Below are 19825 nucleotides of genomic sequence, written 5' to 3' on the forward strand. Positions count from 1 at the left end.
TTTCTGCCATTTAGATGAAACTTAAAAAGGTGATCCACGGGGAGGAGGGGTGTGTGGACTGAAAAAAGTTGAAAGCTACACCAAGGGTCGCCGTCGGCGTAGATTAGAAAAAAAAGAGAGGAGGCTATGCCGAGGGCAGCCCTCAGCGTAGCTCTAACAGCGTGATAACGCCGTCACGGCCTGGCTTTGGAGGGACGCGTGTCCAGGCCTACGCCGAGAGCTCGGAGTACGCCGAGGGTAGTCGTCGGCGTAACGTTTTCTACGCAAGGACATCGCTACGCCGACGGCTCTAGCGAGCGGCCTATCAGCAGGCCGTCGACGCCTTGGGCCATTCTTGTAGTGCTGACTTTGAGAGATTATAATCCAAACGATGATGTTTAAGTAATACACAACCACTTTTATTTTAAAAAAGTTGTTCTTTTCTATGTACAGTACAATAATCATGAACATTGAACTGGAGTATTCTCTGATGCTCTGATGGCGATGGCTCGGAAAACAAAAGAAGAGCCGCACGCCGATCACGTGCACTCGGTATTTCGGCCAGGTTGGCCCCGAGCAGGTCACAAGGCCCATTTCGCCAGTAGTAGACAAAAGAAGGAAAGAAAAAACCCGTGTCCAGCGGCACACAGCTGACGCCTCCCCTTCTCAAGGCTTCCCGGCGGCGAACCAAATACGCCGCCCTCCGACGCCCGGATCCTCCGGCGACCGGCCTAGGTCATGGCCTCGGAGCTGCCGGAGATCCCGGGCCACCTCCTGGCCGAGATATTCCTGCGCCTGCCGGCCCCAGAGGACCTCGCCCGCACCTCCGCCGCCTGCGTCGCCTTCCGCCGCCTCGTCACCGACGGCCCCTTCCTCCGCCGCTTCCGCCGCCTGCACGCCCCGTCCCTCCTCGCCTTCCTCGACCTCGAGGGCTTCCACCCCGCGCTCCCGCCCCACCCCTCCGCGCCCGCCGCCGCCGCGCTCGCCGCCGCCGGAGCCGACTTCGCCTTCTCCTTCCTGCCACCCCACTGCGGCTGGATCATCCAGGAAATCCGCGACGGCAGGGTCCTCCTCGCCCGCGACCACGGGGCAGACGAGCGTGCCCCGGTCTTCAAGGAGCTCGTGGTCTGCGACCCCTTGCACCGCCGGTACGTCGCGCTGCCCCCGCTCCCCGACGCCCTAGCCGCCTCGGTACTGCTTCACCCGGCGCCCGTGGCGCGCATGCCCTGGTGCGAGCCCTGCCTCGCGCCCCTCGGCGACGACGACGACACAGCATTCACAGTCATCTGCGTGGTACACTGCGAAACCAAGCTGGCCACCTTCGTCTTCTCCTCGACCACTGGGCAGTGGCTCCCCTCGGCGAGCAAGGGCTGGAGCGAGCTCTTCCGCGGCAGGGTCGAGTCGCCCGTGGATGCGTCGGTGCGGGAGCCCACGGCATCCAATTCCCCGCTGGACCCGACATTCCTCAGACGCCACTACGCATACGGCTGCTTCTACTGGGAGTCCACCATGGCCAAAAGGAAAGACCTGCTCGTCCTCGACATCCGAACGATGGAGTTCTCCATCACCGACCTCCCGTCCAAGGGGTGGGGCACGCTTGGAGTGGCCATTCTGGAGGCAGGGGGAGGCGAGCTTGGGTTGTTCGGCATTCGCGATCAACCTGCAGGTGGCAAACCTGATCTCTGCTACACCGTTAGACAGAACAGGGGCGGTCAGTGGCAGATGGTGAGGACAATCACGCTGGGTTCTGGGTGTCTGCACTATATCAAGGCTTCAACAGAGAGGTACTTTCTCCTCGTAAGCGCCGATGCCCCACGGTGGGTAGGCTCGTCTTTCAAGATGCCAGACTTGGAGTATTTCTCCATGGATGTCAAGGAATTGCAGCTTCACAAGGTTTCTGTGAAACCTTTCGGGGCAGCCTTGTCCAGGACGCGCATATATACCAACTTCCCGCCATCGCTGCTGTCTTCACCAACAATATGAAATGGTAAACTTTCATCCTAGTTATGTCCTGCCCTTCATAGTTATCACACAACTTGTCTAATGCTTGATAGCTCGTTATTGCAATTGACTGTTCTTGTTTACACAATTTACTAGTGGTTATTTTTCTTGTTGTTGCGGGAAAGCTAATCAAGCTGACGAGCATAATTGTGATTCTTTCTCTTGTTTGGAGTGTTTCACCTCAGTACAATTCATAACAGTCAAACCCATCCATTTCAGTTCATTTTTATAAATACAAGGAGGCAGAAAAGTTTTCTTCTGATCATCTTCAACTCTGCACATTGCTTGTGGGTTACCTACTGCATCTGTAGGTTGCCTCCGGTTGCTAGGTGCCCATGGCCCTCCAAACAGGTCATTAACTGCACAACGAAATGAATTAACTAAACAGCCACATGAGGAATGAAATAACATTGTCTTCATTACATGTAGTATAGCACTATATGTCAGCGAGGATATACAGTAAATGCCATTTTTCATATCAGAATTAAATTATTGCTCTCCCGCACAAGTGAAGCATATTTAACTTAAAATGGTAATAGCGCCAGAGCTCTTAGGACGTGTGAAGCATGTTTAGATTACATTAAATTCTTGATCATATCTGCAAAGAAAGACTCAGAGCCAATGCCACTTTTAGTTAGTACTTACATTGCCATTTCAATAATTTGTATGAATGAAATAAATCTGCCTAGTAGCGCTTTCTCAAATAACAACCTTATCCACTGCTCTTAATAGCAAAGAGTAGCTTGCTCACACGCTGTTTGATTGGAATCAGCCTCATAAGATCAGTTACAGGTTGATACCCTAATAGATTTCCCTCCATGACTTAAGTTAGATTTTATTCTGTGAAACACACCTAAGCTAGAAGTTTGTTACACTACTACGTAATAGACGAAGTTCTGCAACACTAGATTACCAATTTAGCATGATTTAAAGATTTCCAGAGCTTGTTTCCTTTTATGTACATGCCTCTGTCTGGCTGTGTTCCAACTTGCATTGCAAATTACAGTGCTAGACACATAAAAGTGTTACTTTGCAGTCACATATTTCAATTCCAGTTGAGATCAACATCACATATTGGCTAATGCTATTCTTGTAATGCTTGTGATACTGTTATATCTAGCACAACACAAAGCCTATACATTAAAATTTTACCCATTTTTCCGATCATTATTGTTGTCTTCACCAATAATATGAAGCTGTAGACTTTCTAATGCGTCGGTCGTCCTAGTTATGTCCTTCCCTTCAATTTATCATACAGATTTTGTATTTTTTTTGATAGTTAATTATTGCACTGGGCATTCTTGTTTACATGATTTAGTATCAGTTATTTTTCTTGTGCTTGCGGGAAATTAATCAAGCTCAGGAATATAGTTGTGGCGTGTTCTCTTATTTGTTCCAATTCACATTTTAAGAGTCTTATAAGAGAGATGACCTTTCACATAGCTCATGCATCCACTACTATTGTAGGTTTCATGTAATCATAAAAATACTAGGTCACAGTAATTGTTGTCAAAGGAATAGTTCTATGGTAAATGTAATGGAGAATGAATGCAAGTATAAATTCAATTTACCTTTGGAGTGTTTTAGGATAGTTTGAATATTTCACCTGCCTCTTCTCTTGGTCTGCCAATGCGTGCCATTAATCTCTGTAGGGTGATAGAGGGCATGCAATAGACACTTGTCTATCCTTGATGGTTCATTCTTGCACTTGGTCATTCTTACTTGGATGATTTTGTATCAGTTATTTTTCTTGTGCCTGTGGGAAAGTTGGTCAAGCTTTAGAAGATAGTTGTGGTTCGTTGTCTTGTTTGTTCCAGCTCCCGTTTTAAGAGTCATACAAGAGATTACATATTTCACATAGCTCATGCATCTACTGCTATTGTAGGTTTCATGTAATCATAAAAATACCGGGTAACAATAATTGTTGTCAAAGAATAGTTCGATGGTCAAGGTAATGGAGAATGAATGCAATTATAAATCCAGTTTACCTTGGGAGTGTTTTACCTCGGGAAAGAAAATCATTACAGTCAAGCATGACTCATGTCCAATTTCACTTTACAAATATAAGGAGGGATAGAAGTTTTATTTTGGTCATTTTCAAGTATATCGGGTTTTCCCCTCATGATGTTGTTTCGAAATAAATCTGCCTAACTGGTATGGTCACAACTGAAAGCATGAGCGAGCCACTGCTCTGTACAGAAAAATCTATGATTTGTTGATTGTGACTAACGAAGAGTCCAAGAACCCTCTGATGTATTTCCTGTAAGTTAGAAGTGTTTTTTCTTTGGAACTCCCTTCTCATGTATCTCCTTCGGTAACCGAAGTTAGAAGTGTTTTTTCTTTCTGATGCATCTCTGTTAGTGACGTAAGTTAGAAACTTTTTTCTTTGAAGCTAACCTAAGATAGACGTTTGTTAGTAGTGCTTGGTAATATATGAAGTCTACCTAAAAATGGAAATGTATGAAGTCCTCAACAGGAAACTAGCAATTTAGCACTACCTAATATTTCCGGGACTCATTTCTTTTTGTTTATTGCTTTGCATGCCCCTGTCTGCTGTGTTCCAACTTGCATTGCAAAATAAAGTGCTAAACATCAGTCACATATTTAAAAATCCAGTTGGGATCAGTATCACCAGTGGAACAAATGCTATTCTGCTAGTTCTTATCTAGCCCAATATAAGACCTCTATAGCGTGTTCCTTGTGAACTCTTGAATCTTTGTAGAAATTGTTCCCATAATTCTTCTCTGCTGTCTGAACTTCTGTATTGTTTCTTCAGGTTCGACGGAGCAGTGATCTGATCAGCATTGTCAACTCAAAGAAACTCTTGGTTTTGGTAGCGTGGAGTTCTCTCAGAACTGATCACCTCGCCTACAAGGCGACTCAATCTTCATTGCTCCACTGAGCGCTAGTCGTATCTATGTTTCTGGTCAATTAGTGTGACATCCTTGTGAATGTTCCCTGCCTATTAGAGTCTGCAAACTAACAGTATGCTTCAGTTGGCAGTGGTCATGTCTATGTCGTTCTTCCTAACATGCGTAAGAGTGTGACATGAAGTTAACGGTCCTGTCTATCGAGGATACATTGTGTGATTTCTTCTCTACCCTGCATGTCTACACAGATCACATCCAGGATGCAGGTCAGAACATGATCGTGTGGAGGATGCAATTGTGGTTGTCAGAGCCGGGCGTTGCATGGGCAGCGGCGCCTCTCATAGGTACAGCGGTTCCTGCATAGCGTGAAGCTTGCCGGCGCCATCTGCCTCATTCTCGCCGTCTACAATCGGGCATCGACGGGTCCTCGCCTGCTCTGCTAGCCGCTCCGGTGGTGGGAGGGGGTGGGGACCTCGGACCTGCGCTCGGCGTTGTGGAAGAGTCCCTAAAGTTAGAGTTCGGTCAACCAGCAAAGTCGTTATGGTGACTATGGCGGTGTTGTGCGGGATAAGAATAAGGTATACCCGCCTCCCCCTCCACCTCGTCGGCGGCGATCTTGCTGGTGGCGCCTCGAGGGCGGGGATTCGCATGGTAGTGGTGGATCTTGTCCAGTCTACGTGTGTTGTGTTATAGGTTTGGTGTTAGAAGTTTCAGATCAATTCAAGGGTTCAATGGCGACGACTTCGGCTCTAGGGCATTGATCCTTATAGGCACGTGTGACTTCCCTACTGTTATCAACAACGTTAGTCTAGCTCCGGTAAGGGAGCGTCTACAGCAACGCATCGGCGGCTTTGCTCTAGCGGCAGTAGTGGTCTTAAGGTGGTTCGAGGATCTCGATGTAATTTTTATTATGTGTGCGGGGCTTTAGTACTTCTTGAGAATTCATGGAACATATTTGAATCTTTTCAAAAAATAGACTACATGCATCGGTATGATCATGATACGGTAATATTTGCACATAGCCATTGGGTGGATAATTATGAATCGAATTGAAAATTTTGTAGCTCAGCATTTTGAACACTTTATTCTGGACCCCAAGATGACCCCAAGTTGGATCCAAGGCCCATTTCGGCAGCACGGAGCACGCTCACGTTCTCTCAAAGGCAGCACACTCCACTCCACTCCACTCCATCTCCACGAGGGTTCGCGGCGGCTGGCTCCTCCTCCAACTGGCAGCTCTTCCGCCGCCGTCGCCGGGCTTCCAGCTCCCATCCTCGGCCCCTCCACGCCAATGGCGACCTCCACCGCGCGCCGTCGGAGCGGTCGCAGGAAAGCGGCGACGACTCTGACGGAGATCCCCGACCACCTCCTGGCGGAGATCTTCCTCCGTCTGCCGGCCGCAGAAGACCTCGCCCGCGCCTCCGCCGCCTGCGTCACCTTCCGCCGGCTCGTCGTCGACGCCGACGGATCCTTCCTCCGCCGTTTCCGCCGCCTCCACGACCCGCCCCTCCTCGCCTTTTTCGACCGCGACGGCTTCCACCACGCCCTCCCGCCTCACCCCTCCGCGCCCGCCGCCCGCGCGCTCGCCTCTGCCGCCGACTTCTCCTTCTCCTTCTTCCCCAACCACGGCAGCTGGGCCGTTCAGGACATCCGCGACGGACGCGTCCTCCTCCTCCGCCCCGGCGAGGGCCTGCAGCGCGAGGTCTCCATGGAGCTTGCGGTGTGCGACCCCTTGCACCGGGGGTACGTCCTGCTTCCCCCAGTACCTGACGGCTTAGTCGCTTCGGTGGCGCACACGGCCATGGAACACAAGCCCTGGTGCGAGCCTTTCCTCGTCCCCCTTGAAGAAGAGGCGGACGCTGCATTTGGTGTGATATGGATGGTACATTTCAGTACTAGGTTGGCTGCTTTGGTCTTCTCTTCAATCACTGGACAGTGGCAAGCTGGTGCATCCAAGGAATGGAGGGATTTGCTCCTTGGCCAGGGCAAGTCAACCGTGGTGTCACCGTTCGACCCTGAGTTTCACGAGCGCCATTACGCGTATGGCTGCTTCTACTGGGAGTCCACCATGAGTCAGAAGAAAGAGTTGCTCGTGCTTGACACCTGTACGATGGAGTTCTCCATTTCTGACCTCCCGCCCAGAAAATGGTGTGCGCTAGGTCTAGCCATTGTGGAGGCAGGGGAAGGCAGGTTTGGACTGTTCGGCATCCTTGATGAAACTTTAGCTGGCAAATTTGATCTCTGTTATTACACCAGGGGAAACAAAGCCGAGGGTTCTAGCCAGTGGCAGTTGGAGAAGACAATCTCACTAGGTTCTGGGTGCCAGCATCATATCAAAACTGCAACTGGGAGGTACTTGCTCCTAGGAAAGTTTGGACCCATGCGGTTCGTAGGCTCAACCCCGCATATGGACTTGGAATATATTTCAGTTGATGTCAAGACGTTGCAGCGTGAGAGAGTTTGTGGCAAATCTTCTGGGTTTGCCATGTCCAAGACGTGGATATATACCAACTTCCCGCCATCGTTGTCTTCACCGGCAATATGAAGTGGTAAGTTTTCTATTGCATCCTAGTTTTATGTCCTTCCTTTCTTAGTTTGCACACAGCTTGTCTAATGCTTTATAGTTCATTATTATGATCGTTCATTCCTTTGCACGATTGAGCACCGGTTCTTTTCTTGTGGTTGTGGGTAATCAAGCTCAGGAACATAATTGTGATTTCTTGTTTTGTTTGTTCCAATCGCCATTTGGAGGGAAGCTGACAATAAAAATGATCTTTCACATCGCTTATGCATCCATTGTTATTTTAGGCCTAATGAAATCACGGAAATGCTACATAACGACAACTATTTTATATATTTCATATTCAAGGTGTAGAAGGAATACTTGTATGGATCCAGTTTAAAATTTGTTTCATCCAAGCACGGTTCATCTTGGCTGCTTTTTCTTTATTAATATAAGGATGCAGAAAATAAAGTTTAATTTTTGACTTTTAGCCACCTTCTCATCTATAGCCTGATTCACTGCTCTTTATAGCATGAACAACTTGTGCTCGAGCACAAGCTGTTTAATTTGAATGAGCCTCATAAGGTCAATCATAGGTGGGTCACACAGTTTTTCTTTTTTCTTTGTTCTATAAGATAGTTTGAACAGTTCACCTGCCTTTTTCTGAGTCTCCCAGTATATGCCAAATATAAGCATTAATCTCTGTAGGATGGTAATGTGGAACCCCAGATTCCTTTTTCCTTCTGTGATGTAAGTTCTAAGTTTCTTATTCAAACATACCAAAGTTAGAAGTTTGTAGACTACTTAGGTTATATGAAAAGTTCTGCAACAGAAAGGCACCATTTTTTGCATGATCCAAGTTTTCCAGGACTTGTTTATTTATGCTTACATGCCTCTGTTTGGCTTTGTGTTCCACCATGCATTGCTAGTTAAACCGCTATACACATAATAGTGAATATTTGCAGTGACATGTTGAAATTCAGTTGAGATTAATATTACCATTTGGACAGATGCTACTCTACTTCTGTCTGTAATTATGTATACTCTGTAGCCCCAGATAATCTGTTCCATTTTGATTGTAAACTCTTGAATATGTACTATCTGAGCTGACAATTGTTACATGAATATGTTCCCCTTCTCTGCCTGAAGTTTTTCTTCTAGACTTTTAGTCATCTTCAGTTCTTCACAGCTATATATTTTTTTTATCTTCGTTGTTGCTTCGAAATGAATCTGTAGGTTACCAATTCATGCCATTAATCTCTGTAGGATAGTAGAGAGCACACACAGGCAAGCAGAGCCCGTTTACTTTGTGTCCTGGCCATGTCGTGCCTATCCAGGAGCTTCCCTGGGACATCTGTTTGGTTAGTGTCCTGGACGATAGATTTCTAGCTTGGCCTAGACAACCCCAGCAACTTCATTATCTTGGCTCAGGCACTCGAAAATTGAGGCTTGGGCGAGCAGACGCTGTGGCTGAGATGCTATTCCCACTTGATTAGATAGAACTAGAACGGATAACACCTGACGCAACACCGGCAGCAATGCGTGATTTTCTGTGCTGGGACATCACTTGACGCACACCTTACAGCATGAATCGTTTGTCTAAATTTATTACCTCTAGGTAAAAATGCAGTTCATTGCACTATTTGCAGCACATGTCTAATTTTAACAGAAACAAGTCTGTTTGCCTCTTCTAAATTTATTGCCTCTTGCACTATGTGCAGCTCATTCTAACTTTTGGCGCACATTCATAGAGGTCCTCAGTTTGCCGTCGATCAACACAAAAACATAATCCTTCATCACCTAGTGGTCCTTACCCTAGCTAGCGGCAAGCATGGGCACAGAGAGGTGACCTACACAAGTCCATTGAACAAATTATAATTTCTGTACAACATGTATCGAAGTAGGGGGGAGTAAAATTTGTTACTGCAAACAGAATAGGGATAGCAAAAGGAAATACCATTCAAGTGAGCAAGACCAACCTATGACATAAGTCGAAACGGAAACAGAAATTTGGAGTGTAATATCTTGCAAAAAAAGTGCACACCACATTTTGAACAGAATTTCACAGACAAATAACCTTCTTGGGACCTGGATCTACCAGTCTGAACCTCCACGAAGCCAACCTATGAACACTTTCCCTAGTGATTATATTCAATTATTCATAGCCCTGTTAAAATTCACATGAAACATGAGCATTAGGATTCACCATGAATACAGAGATAGACCTGGGCTGACAAACAGGTGCCAGAAGCCTGCAATTTCCTCTACACGAGCCAACTTTTTTTTAAACAGCTACAGGAACCAGTTTAGTTACCTCATGGACGTCACTATTGCAATCTCTTTTAGCTAAGGAAACTGAAAAGCGGAACACATTTCTTTTGAAGTTATCAATCTCTCTGTAGATAGATGAAACATCACCTTGACATGTTCTGATGACCAGCATTCAGTGAGCAGCAGCACAATCAATTTCAACGTCTGTAGGTTGTAGGCAGTGGCAAATCTAGGATGAAATCGGTGGTGGTGCAAGCTTAAAAACTTCCCTGTGAGCCTTTACATTTAGCCACGATTAATACAAATTTTAATAGGTGAAAGAGCATTTGTAGTTCTGGAGGGGTGCCATGGGCACCCCTGGATACGCTTCTGGTTGTTGTAGGTCTTGCTTAGAACAACAGAACAAGAGCGCGGGGATTGCCCTCGCTTCAGCCTCCTCACTGTCTCTGCAAACTGGGGGCAGGTCAAACATGGAGCAGATACACGAACCCGAGTTATCTCGGACGATACCTCCCATCGTGGCTTGACCTGTTTCCAGGCTGAAGGCGGTGTCGACATTGAGCTTCAGGCTTCCTAGGCTATAAGTTTGTGACTCGTTTGTTTATGTTTGCATACTTGCCTCACTATGCATTACAATGCATCACAAATTACACTGCGTAACGCATGAGTGTTTGTCGTTACATATTTCAAATTCAGTTCATACTGATATTGTCAATGGGGAAAATTCTATTCTGCTTCTGCCTGTAACACTAGGTACTTAGCCTCCAAATCTGTTCCATTTGCTTGTAAACTGATAATACTGCATACCATGTAGCCTCCACAATATGTTCCAGTTTTGCTCGTGAACTCTCGAGTCCGTAACGACCTGATGTGAAAATTCTTCTATATCTTCTGAATATTAATTCATCGTCTTGTTTGAACAGCTTCGACGGAGCCATGGCCAGATCAGCATTTCCATCTTCAGGGCTCCCAAGTTTTTTTTGGTTTCGGCAGCATGGACTTCGCCTGGATGTGATCGTGTCTTGCCTACAAGACGAAATTATGAATCTAGTCACTGTTGGTGCTCATGCCTGATGCCGTCCTCATGACTGATGTCTGACTTGTTCTTCTTTTTATATGCTCTAGTGGTCTAGATTTGGAACTCGGTCAGTGTAGTGTAACCGACATCAGTCACGTGGTTGTTGTTCCAGCCTAATATAGAACGTGGCACTGAAGTGTTTAACAGTTCTGAACCTCCCAACAGCATTTTGGAAGATGTACTGACATGGCTACGGTTTAAGGAGCCTCTTTTCAGCGGATTGTCCCTCCGTTCCAAAGAATTACAAAGACTTGTAACTGTGCAAGGCTAGTATTTGTCTAACCGAATATGGTGCAAGGCAAACTTTTAAAAGCTCATATGTGTCTATAATCATAGAGGTCACATTAAACTAAAAAATCATTGTTAACATGATTCTTTATTACACCAATGTCATATAAAATGAAAAGAATTATAAGCACTCACAATGCAATTTTCATCGAGTATAAATATGGGTTAGAAAGTACTCCCTCCTTGTACTAAATCTTTATCAATTAAGAGAGATCGGAGGGAGTAACAATTAGGTGATAGTAGAGTCAATGAGTGATTTAGGTAATATTTCCCATACCTATTGGATGGATAATTATGATATTGAAATGAAGATTTTGCAGGGTTCAGTTCAAAAGTACCTTTTTTTTGCGAAATTTCACCGATCTATTAAAATTATAACCGTATTTTTTTAAACTGCAACTGAACTTTTGTGAGATAATTAAAAGTCTAAAACCCGTTAAGAAATCTTACTACTTCCTCATGTTGTTGCTCAAAAATAGATATCTATACTATCTTCACTAATTGACTTAATTTTATCTAGATACAGATGTATATAGCCAACAAACGTGTTTAGATACATCCGTACATGGATGAAATTAAATCAATTAATTCGAATCAAAAGAAGTACAGAAGATATTTTAGTGTGTAAATAGATTCATTTTTAATCAATTATTTTGAACCGGATGAGCAATAAAATTCTAGCTGTGCATGTCGAAGGACAGTGACATGCGAATAGGCCGTGGCGGATTGAGCATGTGACACGACACGAGCGCACGTGATAGGCGTGCTGCTCTTCTTTTCTTTTTCTTTTCCAGGTTACTTTTACCCCGGCAAAGATTGAGCCTTGCCATCGCCATCAGAGCACCACCGGCGTCCGACCGTTGCTGACCCGCTACTGCTCCCGCCGCCGCCGTCCCGTCCCCGCCGTTCGTCCGCGCTATAAAACATCACCTGCGACCAACCTCACCACCGCACATCGCCGACCAACCCCCATCCCACCAACCCCCGCCACGCCACCTCGCGCGCAAATGGAAGCCATCCTCGGCTCGCCAAAGCTCAGAGCTTCTCCCTTGTCCCCCGCCGCCGCCCGCTCCTCTCTGCCGTCGCGGGTCCGCGCTCTCGTCCCCGCCGCAGCCACCCGGCCCCGCCCTCTCCGCTCCGGCCCCAAGGTGCGTGCGGCCCGCTCCCCTCTCCTCCGCTCTGCTCCGCCGTGATCCGTTTGATCCCGGTTTCTTGGGACACGAATTCAGAGTTCGGTTTGAGTTTTCAATTCTATACTAAGAGGATCCCCCTCTGCCGCTCGTTTTCAGAGCACCGTTCGAGCGCTGGCGCGGGACGAGATGCTGAACGCGGCGGCGCTGGAGGACGCCAAGGCGGTCAACGACGCCGCGGCCAGCCAGGGGATCCGCATCCGCCGGCACTGCCGCCCCACCGCCTCCATGGAGGAGGTCGAGGAGGTGATGGGGGCCCCGCGCAACATCCTCGAGAAGATCATCTGGGACAAGGAGATCGAAGTAGCACAGGTATAATACTAGTACATGCAACCCGCCTGCTATCGGGTATACATCTGCTTCACCATGGTCGACCTTGACGTTGTGAAATATATATTGCGTTGTCATATTTATTTATATTTGGGCTGGGTCTTATTCAACTTAATAACTCGAATGATGTCCCCTTGGAAAAAAATAAAATGATGGCCATTTTATAATTCGTAATAAGCAGGAATATTATTTAAACATGCAATGAAAACACGGCATGGCTCGGAATATGTTTATGCATTTGTCAGATTTCAAAGGACTTGGTCATCATATGTCATCCCTTATTTGGCGAAGAACACATACAGTACTATAGCCTTAACTGAAACTACTGACAGTGTTATGCCTATACAACGAAAATGTATGGGGAGTCTGGATATCCAATGGGTTGCTAATCGGAGTCTTCTTTCAGACCTCCATCTTAATCCTGGAAAAGGCACCTTTCATTAACTGTAGGATCTTCAGTATGCGCCTATGAAAAAAATGAGAGATGAACTTTTTCCATGTGCATTAGTGCTTCTGAAGATCATCGCAGGTGCCTTACTGTGGATTGATGCGATTGTCCTCATGTTAGTGCTTCGCAAGGAAAAAAAATATTAATACCTGTATAGATGCAGGAGTGATTCACGTAAGTATGGATACGTACGTCCTAGCGTCCACGTGATACATGGTGAGGTATGAAGGACAAGAAATCTAATTAAGTTAAATGATGGCAACAGGATATTCAGCATTCTGTGAAATTCCACTGTGAAGCATCAAATTCAAATGACATATGCTTGTGCATGTTTCTTATGACATTGGGGGGCATGGCGACATATATATGATGGGCGCTAATGTTCTTCTACAGGGGCTTGCCAGGAATCCTCTAAAGGAGGTGATTGAGTCTGCAGGGAAGGCCCCTCCTACAAGGGACTTCTATGGCGCTTTGGCAGCGGCCTACAAGCGTAATGGGGTGCCGGCATTGATTGCTGAGGTCAAGAAGGCATCACCAAGTAGGGGTGTACTCAGGGAGAACTTCGATCCTGTGAGTTCTGGCTCCTTCATAACTGCCATGAGATCTAGTAATTTCAGAGATCAGTTAAATAATTAGCGCGGAAAATGTTCTAGGTTGAAATTGCTCGAGCTTATGAAAAGCATGGAGCTGCATGCTTGAGCATCTTGACTGATGAGAAGTACTTTCAGGTTCGTTGTTGGAAACTGTATATGTATCTAGGGATAGTATATATTGTATTTACTGGGCAAGCTAAACGTATTTAATTCTACAGGGAAGTTTTGAGAATCTTCAGAAGGTGCGCAAAGCAGAAGTGAAGGTAATAATAGATGGATATGCATGTTCATTACATGTGAAAAGGATTACTCCGAGTTGCCATTTTTCTCAGCGTACCATTGTATCTGTTGTAAATGCAGTGCCCCCTTCTGTGCAAAGAGTTTGTCATTGATGAATGGCAGATCTATTATGCCCGCTCGATTGGTGCTGATGCAGTTCTGCTAATTGCTGCTGTGTTAACTGATCTCGACTTAAAATACTTCCTCAAGATATGCAATGAGTTGGGACTGACAGCTCTTATTGAGGTTTGACATAGCCTTCATTTTTTTCTCCTTATTGCGGAGCTCCATGAATATAATTTGATCTCTATAGTCTGCACAAAACTAAGTTTTTGGTTGATTATAGGTTCATGATGAAAGGGAGATGGAGCGTGTGCTGAAGATAGATGGTGTGCAGCTTATTGGCATCAACAACCGCAGCCTTGGTATGAGATTTTTCTGGCACTCACCTTGTTAAGTATGGTATTCTTATTTTACAACTTTTGACTCATCGCATTCGCATTGGTCAAGGCCAACAATTTTTACTTAGATTGAATCGTTTTTCTTATCATGTCAAAAATTATTTATGATGCAGAAACATTTATAGTGGATACTTCAAACACAAAGACATTGCTGGAGAAGCACGGCGATGCCATCAGAGAGAAGGGAATATTGGTAATCTCCCATGCTAATGTGTGATCTTTTTTTTAGTCTAGAAAAACATTGGTGTTAGTCGTTGGAAGGCATGCCTAAATGGTTAGAGACATACAGTAAATAACAAACTTATTAGAAAAACTTTAGAAGCCATGAAAGCCCGTAAACGCCATATGAACTCATAAACTGGTAGTGTGATTAGAACTATCTGAATGCATTCGAAAAGGCATCTTTTACAGTAAAAGTAAACAGGGAGAAATTATGCTTCACAACCGAACTGTACACAGTAACTTATAGGTGTTATTAACTTTATATTATCTAGAGTTCTATCATAGTTACGATGCTGAATGCTGCATGCACCTCAAAGTCGAACGCTGCTTTCTTTGTTGGACTTGATTGCAAGTTTCATGAATTCGCAAGGACCATTTGATACTATGACGGCAGATGTTTGTCATAATTTTTTTGCTGATTTGTTTCCCCAATCTTTATGTATTTTCAGGTTGTTGGTGAATCAGGGCTATTCAACCCAGATGATGTTGCTTATGTGCAGAATGCTGGCGTCTCCGCTGTAAGTTCATCTGATTGCTCGTGGATTGATAAAATCTTTACCCCTGTGATTTTAAAAATGCACTTTCCCCTCTGGATGTACATCAGTTTTGGCCCGGAAAAATATATGCTACTTGCTAGAAGCTATCAAGCAGCCATGACTTTCTTTGCCCGTCTAAATATTTTAATTATTCGACTTCCTGGATGAATAATGTTCTCTTGTTGATGATGTAGGTTTTGGTAGGAGAATCCTTGGTGAAGCAAGAAGACCCTGGACGAGCCATTGCTGGGCTCTTTGGGAAAGAACTATTGCATTGAGACAACTAGATCAGGCTTGCTGGTAGTAGACTAGTAATAGCTGCCAAAGTACAGCGTGAGGAGTAACTTTCTCTTGGTTTCTCTTGGATGAGCAACAAAATCTCTTGTTTTCTTTGGGATGGGCAATAAAATGTATGATCATTTTTTGGCGAGGAATAAACATATGATCTGCTGGTTGTGTATCAAGTACAAAGAAATATGAAGTGGTTGACTGGTTGGGTTTTTACCTTTTGAGCAAACAGCGGATGTGGTTGTGTTGTCGAGAACCTCAGTATCTGAAGAGGTAATAGCTGTATTCTTCATTCTGTAAGTTGCCATGGCACCACCTATCTCGGTGAACGAAAATGTTTTCTCTTAGAGTTCGGTTGGGGCGTGCCAAGCCAGAGCTGTAGTTCACTAGTAAAGGCACGGTTCTTTTGAGAGTCAGTTTTGAACAGCCCCTGGGGTCAATCTACAACGATAGCTTGAGTCCTTATTTGCAACAAGTGTTGCTCTTCTTCCTGTTTTTTTTAACCTTCAGAACTTGATTTCACTCCACTCTCACTTTCATATCAGGAACGAGCGAGGAACATCATGATGAACTTGAACTTAGGGATCATGTCATCAGCATACTCACTCGTCCAAAAAACAGGAAGAAGAGCAGCATGTCGCCTTTGGATTCACCCAGGCCAGCTTGCTACCTTGTTCACCCCACCAGGTGTCACACTAGCGCACTTTTGCTTGTTAAAGATTATTTTTGAACTTATCTTGTAACCATAAGTTGTGCGCTAATGGTAAGCTTGTTATGTTAGGGCCTACTACAAACACGACAAATTCATATATTTTCTTCTGTCTCTGAAAAGGACCATGACAGTCAACCAACTAGCATACGGAGTACAACAATCCTTCGAACAAATTAGATTAATAGAGTAGTTCCTCCAGGACAAGAGCCAACTAAACCCAGTCAAAGTAGACAGAAACATGGACAAACGGAGTCTTACATAACATATGCCACAAGATGAGCGCTGACAGATCAGACATAAACACAACTGGTAGTTTCGCCACTGCACAATTACGGGGGGAATAGGGCATAATGACCGCTCAAGTCACTTCTCAGGTGTGCGGCGGCGGGAGTCAGCATATAAAACGAGCTCTAATGCAGCGAAAGTACCAAACTACAACTTCGCACTCCAAGCTATCTCCTGCCAAAGCGTTAGTACATTGTCCCTGTTCAAACTTCAGAAAAACAAGCAGGCAAAACCGTGTGTGCTTAGTACGTGGACTTAAAAACAGGTAACAACATAAACTGATCAGAGGAGTGTTTGGAAAAGACAACACACATTACCTCAGACTTTTCAAAGTTTCATCAATCTCTTTCCCTACCAAGTCTGCCTGACGTCTGATCTCCTCTTGACTAGCTGATTCCAAATTGATTCCTATGCTGTGTTGCCCGCTCTGCAATAGCTAAAGCATAAGAATCTGATATGGCAATGCCAAGTGCAAACTTGCTATTGAAAATAAATGATACATCAAGAATTCAAGATCCTAGAAGCATTGGCATCGTATTACAGGGACAATTACCCCCACTGGTGTTAGAATGATCCATGTAAGTCTACTTCTCCAACCATCATGCCAAAGTCATCATCCCATAGTCGCATGGTATCCAGGTAAGTCACCTGAACTTCCCCATCATATACAATTTCAATAACCTAATTTTCAACATCTAGTCTCAGTAAGCCCAATATGTGATTTATTAAAAAAATCAACCACTCCTTGTATATGCAGGTAAGCCTGCGCATTCAAGCAGGAAGCAACAAAAATCATCCTTCTTAAAGAACAGAGATATAAATGTGCACATGAATGCTATGAATGTACAGCAACTGAGGATCATCACTCTGCACTTATGAAAATTAAACACACAGACGTTTCTTTCTTATGCATCTACATAAAGTATACTATCTTGTGAATTGCTCTGCAGCATAAAAAAACAGAGCAGAAAGAGGAATAAAGTTATTTTCTACTTCCTTTGGTAAGTTACCATGGCTGAACTTGCAAATCAAGCAAGTCACTAAGGGTTATACTTCAAAGAAGCAAACGGCGATGGTTACGAGATGATGATTGATAGTAGTTAGTGGCAAGTGCAAGAACATGATAAATCCAAATCCTAGAAGCATTGGCCACGAATCACAGCCACAACTCCCACTCGCCCCTGGTGTGAGTAAGAATTCAGTTCTGCTAGGAAGAAACCAAGCAACCTACCATCTCCCACCTACATACTGAAGTCATCACTCCGTAGTAGCAAAAAATAGAAGTGACTGTTTGTTCCATCAAATACAATTTCATTATCTAAAACCAAAATATATAGCCCCCTAAAGCCCAATATGTGATTTCATAATCTACCAATTCAGTTGGCCATATATGCTTTGTTAACTATCCAGGGTACGTATATAAACAAGATGTGTTAGTGTATTCATGTTTCAGTTTTACTAACAATGGTATGAGCAATTGGGCCATTCTCCCAGTAAATGCAGATAAGTCTGGGTATTCAACACAGGGCAAAAACAATTGAAGTCATACCTTCATTCTAGAGGGTGTGAGGTCATCATAGGAGGAAACCTAGTATTAGCGAACTAACCAGATGTGCAAGTGCATACGAATGCCATATGTGTACACCAAATATTATCATCTCGACAGTTGATTTACCTACCTCCGGGTCTGCTTCTGTTCGTGCTCGGGTTCCTTGGGAAAAGTATAGCCCTCCCTAACTTGCATGGTTTGCTTTGTCCATGATAACTAAGCTTTTGTAAAACTGAAGTATTATAAAACCATAGTATTTTATGCATCCTCTGGCAATACTTTAATTTCAGAAAAAGAGGTCTAGAGTTGTTTATTCAATACTTAAAAAATAGCACGTTTTGAGGCATAATGAAGTATTAATACTGCAGTCTTTAGTCACAGCCAAACACATCAAAGTATTTGAAACTATGGTATTTTGAGAAACTGTGGTATTGTTAAAATACTTTAAAAATACTTTGCTACCAAACACGGCCTAAACTTTTTCTCCAGAAAGCATAGTTATCATGGACAAAGGAAACCACGCAAGTTAGGGAGGAGAGGAGGGCTCCAGAGGAGCCACAAAAACAACAGCTTGGGAGGGGCTCGGGAGGAGCCACATCAGCAATAGCTTGCAAGGGGCTCGGGAGGAGCCGAACATAGTAGCTTGTGAGGGGCTTGGAGGAACCATAGTAGCAACAGCTTGGGTAAGAGCTCGAGGAGGAACCCAGCAACACCTCACCGCCGACGATCTGCAGCAGGATCACTTCAAAAGCTTCTCTTCCCTATCCAAGGAGCAAATCGTCGGCTTCTCCTCACCGCCGGTGATCAGTAGCACCTCACCGGCTTCTCCTTGTCGGCATCCTAGTAGCAGGACACCTTGTTGGCTCTACTAGAGAACCTCGACGGCTACTAGAAGCAAGGCACCGCCGATTCCAGCAGCATACCTAGCCGACGATATGCGGCTAACCTCGCCGGCTCCCAGCAACATGGCTCTTGGATGGCTCCCAGCACAACACGTTGCCAGCATGGTACTCCTGAACCTGAACTTCACTCCACCCGAAGAAGAACAAGAATAAATCATTATACCTGAAGTTGATCAAAATAAAGGTATAATCATAGTACATCTTTCTTGATCTCATACAGATGATTGAATACTTCAGACTAGTTTAGGTTTAGGTTTCTTAAATGGCTTATATTTTGGAACAAATTCAGAAATAGCCGAAAAAACACAAGAAACCGATCGAAAGAAGTCGGAGTGGCCTAGCGACATTCCTAAGGAAAGGCACCAGCCGGACCACACTGTGACAAAAAAAACATAATTAGTTGGAGCCTTCCGCCCGGAAATGACTGCGTCGCGTGGTCAAACGCGTAGGAGAAAAACTGGCTACATATATAACATGATAATTTGCTATAGACCCTCTGCTATTGTTACTGCTCTAATATCAGTGCTCTACTTGGAAGATTTAGCTATATAGTTACATACTTTAAAGAACTTTATGCGAGCCATACCGGATGAGACGGCTAGAAATAGTTGCTCCCAAACTACTGCGTGATGATGAACAACTAAACAGTGACCTTTCTTATGCAGGAAACAAACACATGACGATGAGATTTCTTGGCGAGAATAAACACAAGATTGATGTTAGACTGCTCATAGTGGGAGTAACATAGCTAGTAACATCACACATCTCAAGGTATTTTGGTGACATGGCATGCGAATAAATGAAGAAAGAGAGTGAGGTGGTAACTAGCTATGTTACCATAACATCACACACCCCAAGGCAAAATGAGTCTACAACATAATAAATGACACAATGCATGACACCACGTATAAGTTACTACCCACTATGAAGGTAGTAACCTAGACTAGTAACATGGCATATGTTACTAGTCTAAGTTACTTCCCACTATGAGCAGCCTTATGCACATCTGGCCATCAACTGAATTTTTCCATTAGTTTTGG

The 19825-nt window shown here is 44.6% G+C and overlaps 3 protein-coding genes across 3 annotated transcripts; all 3 read left to right on the forward strand.

Moving 5' to 3' along the window:
- The first annotated feature begins 717 nt into the window (after positions 1 to 717).
- On the forward strand, positions 718 to 5052 carry LOC124662822. The gene is made up of 2 exons (XM_047200617.1): positions 718 to 1966; positions 4757 to 5052. The coding sequence occupies exon 1, from the start codon at positions 718 to 720 to the stop codon at positions 1960 to 1962; it is 1245 nt and encodes a 414-aa protein (XP_047056573.1). The 3' UTR covers positions 1963 to 1966; positions 4757 to 5052.
- A 1552-nt stretch (positions 5053 to 6604) lies between these two features.
- On the forward strand, positions 6605 to 10903 carry LOC124684322. Its single transcript, XM_047218663.1, has 2 exons — positions 6605 to 7399; positions 10548 to 10903. Exon 1 carries the CDS (start codon positions 6652 to 6654, stop codon positions 7393 to 7395), a length of 744 nt encoding a protein of 247 aa, XP_047074619.1. The 5' UTR covers positions 6605 to 6651; the 3' UTR covers positions 7396 to 7399; positions 10548 to 10903.
- A 1094-nt stretch (positions 10904 to 11997) lies between these two features.
- Positions 11998 to 15566, forward strand: LOC124699208 (indole-3-glycerol phosphate synthase, chloroplastic-like). Its single transcript, XM_047231551.1, has 10 exons — positions 11998 to 12138; positions 12280 to 12492; positions 13352 to 13528; positions 13612 to 13686; positions 13770 to 13814; positions 13912 to 14076; positions 14177 to 14255; positions 14405 to 14484; positions 14963 to 15031; positions 15244 to 15566. The coding sequence occupies exons 1-10, from the start codon at positions 11998 to 12000 to the stop codon at positions 15325 to 15327; spliced, it is 1128 nt and encodes a 375-aa protein (XP_047087507.1). The 3' UTR covers positions 15328 to 15566.
- The last annotated feature ends 4259 nt before the right edge of the window (positions 15567 to 19825 follow it).

Source organism: Lolium rigidum, chromosome 1, assembly GCF_022539505.1.
Source record: "Lolium rigidum isolate FL_2022 chromosome 1, APGP_CSIRO_Lrig_0.1, whole genome shotgun sequence".
Taxonomy (NCBI): domain Eukaryota; kingdom Viridiplantae; phylum Streptophyta; class Magnoliopsida; order Poales; family Poaceae; genus Lolium; species Lolium rigidum.

Excerpts from the sequence above, each read along its gene's own strand:
- LOC124684322 (XM_047218663.1), top strand. The coding sequence starts at position 6,652 with ATGGAACACAAGCCCTGGTGCGAGCCTTTCCTCGTCCCCCTTGAAGAA.
- LOC124662822 (XM_047200617.1), top strand. The coding sequence starts at position 718 with ATGGCCTCGGAGCTGCCGGAGATCCCGGGCCACCTCCTGGCCGAGATA.
- LOC124699208 (XM_047231551.1), top strand. The coding sequence starts at position 11,998 with ATGGAAGCCATCCTCGGCTCGCCAAAGCTCAGAGCTTCTCCCTTGTCC. Across the intron at positions 13,687-13,769 it reads CTGATGAGAAGTACTTTCAG|GGAAGTTTTGAGAATCTTCA; the intron begins GTTCGTTGTTGG and ends TTAATTCTACAG. Across the intron at positions 14,077-14,176 it reads GACTGACAGCTCTTATTGAG|GTTCATGATGAAAGGGAGAT; the intron begins GTTTGACATAGC and ends GGTTGATTATAG.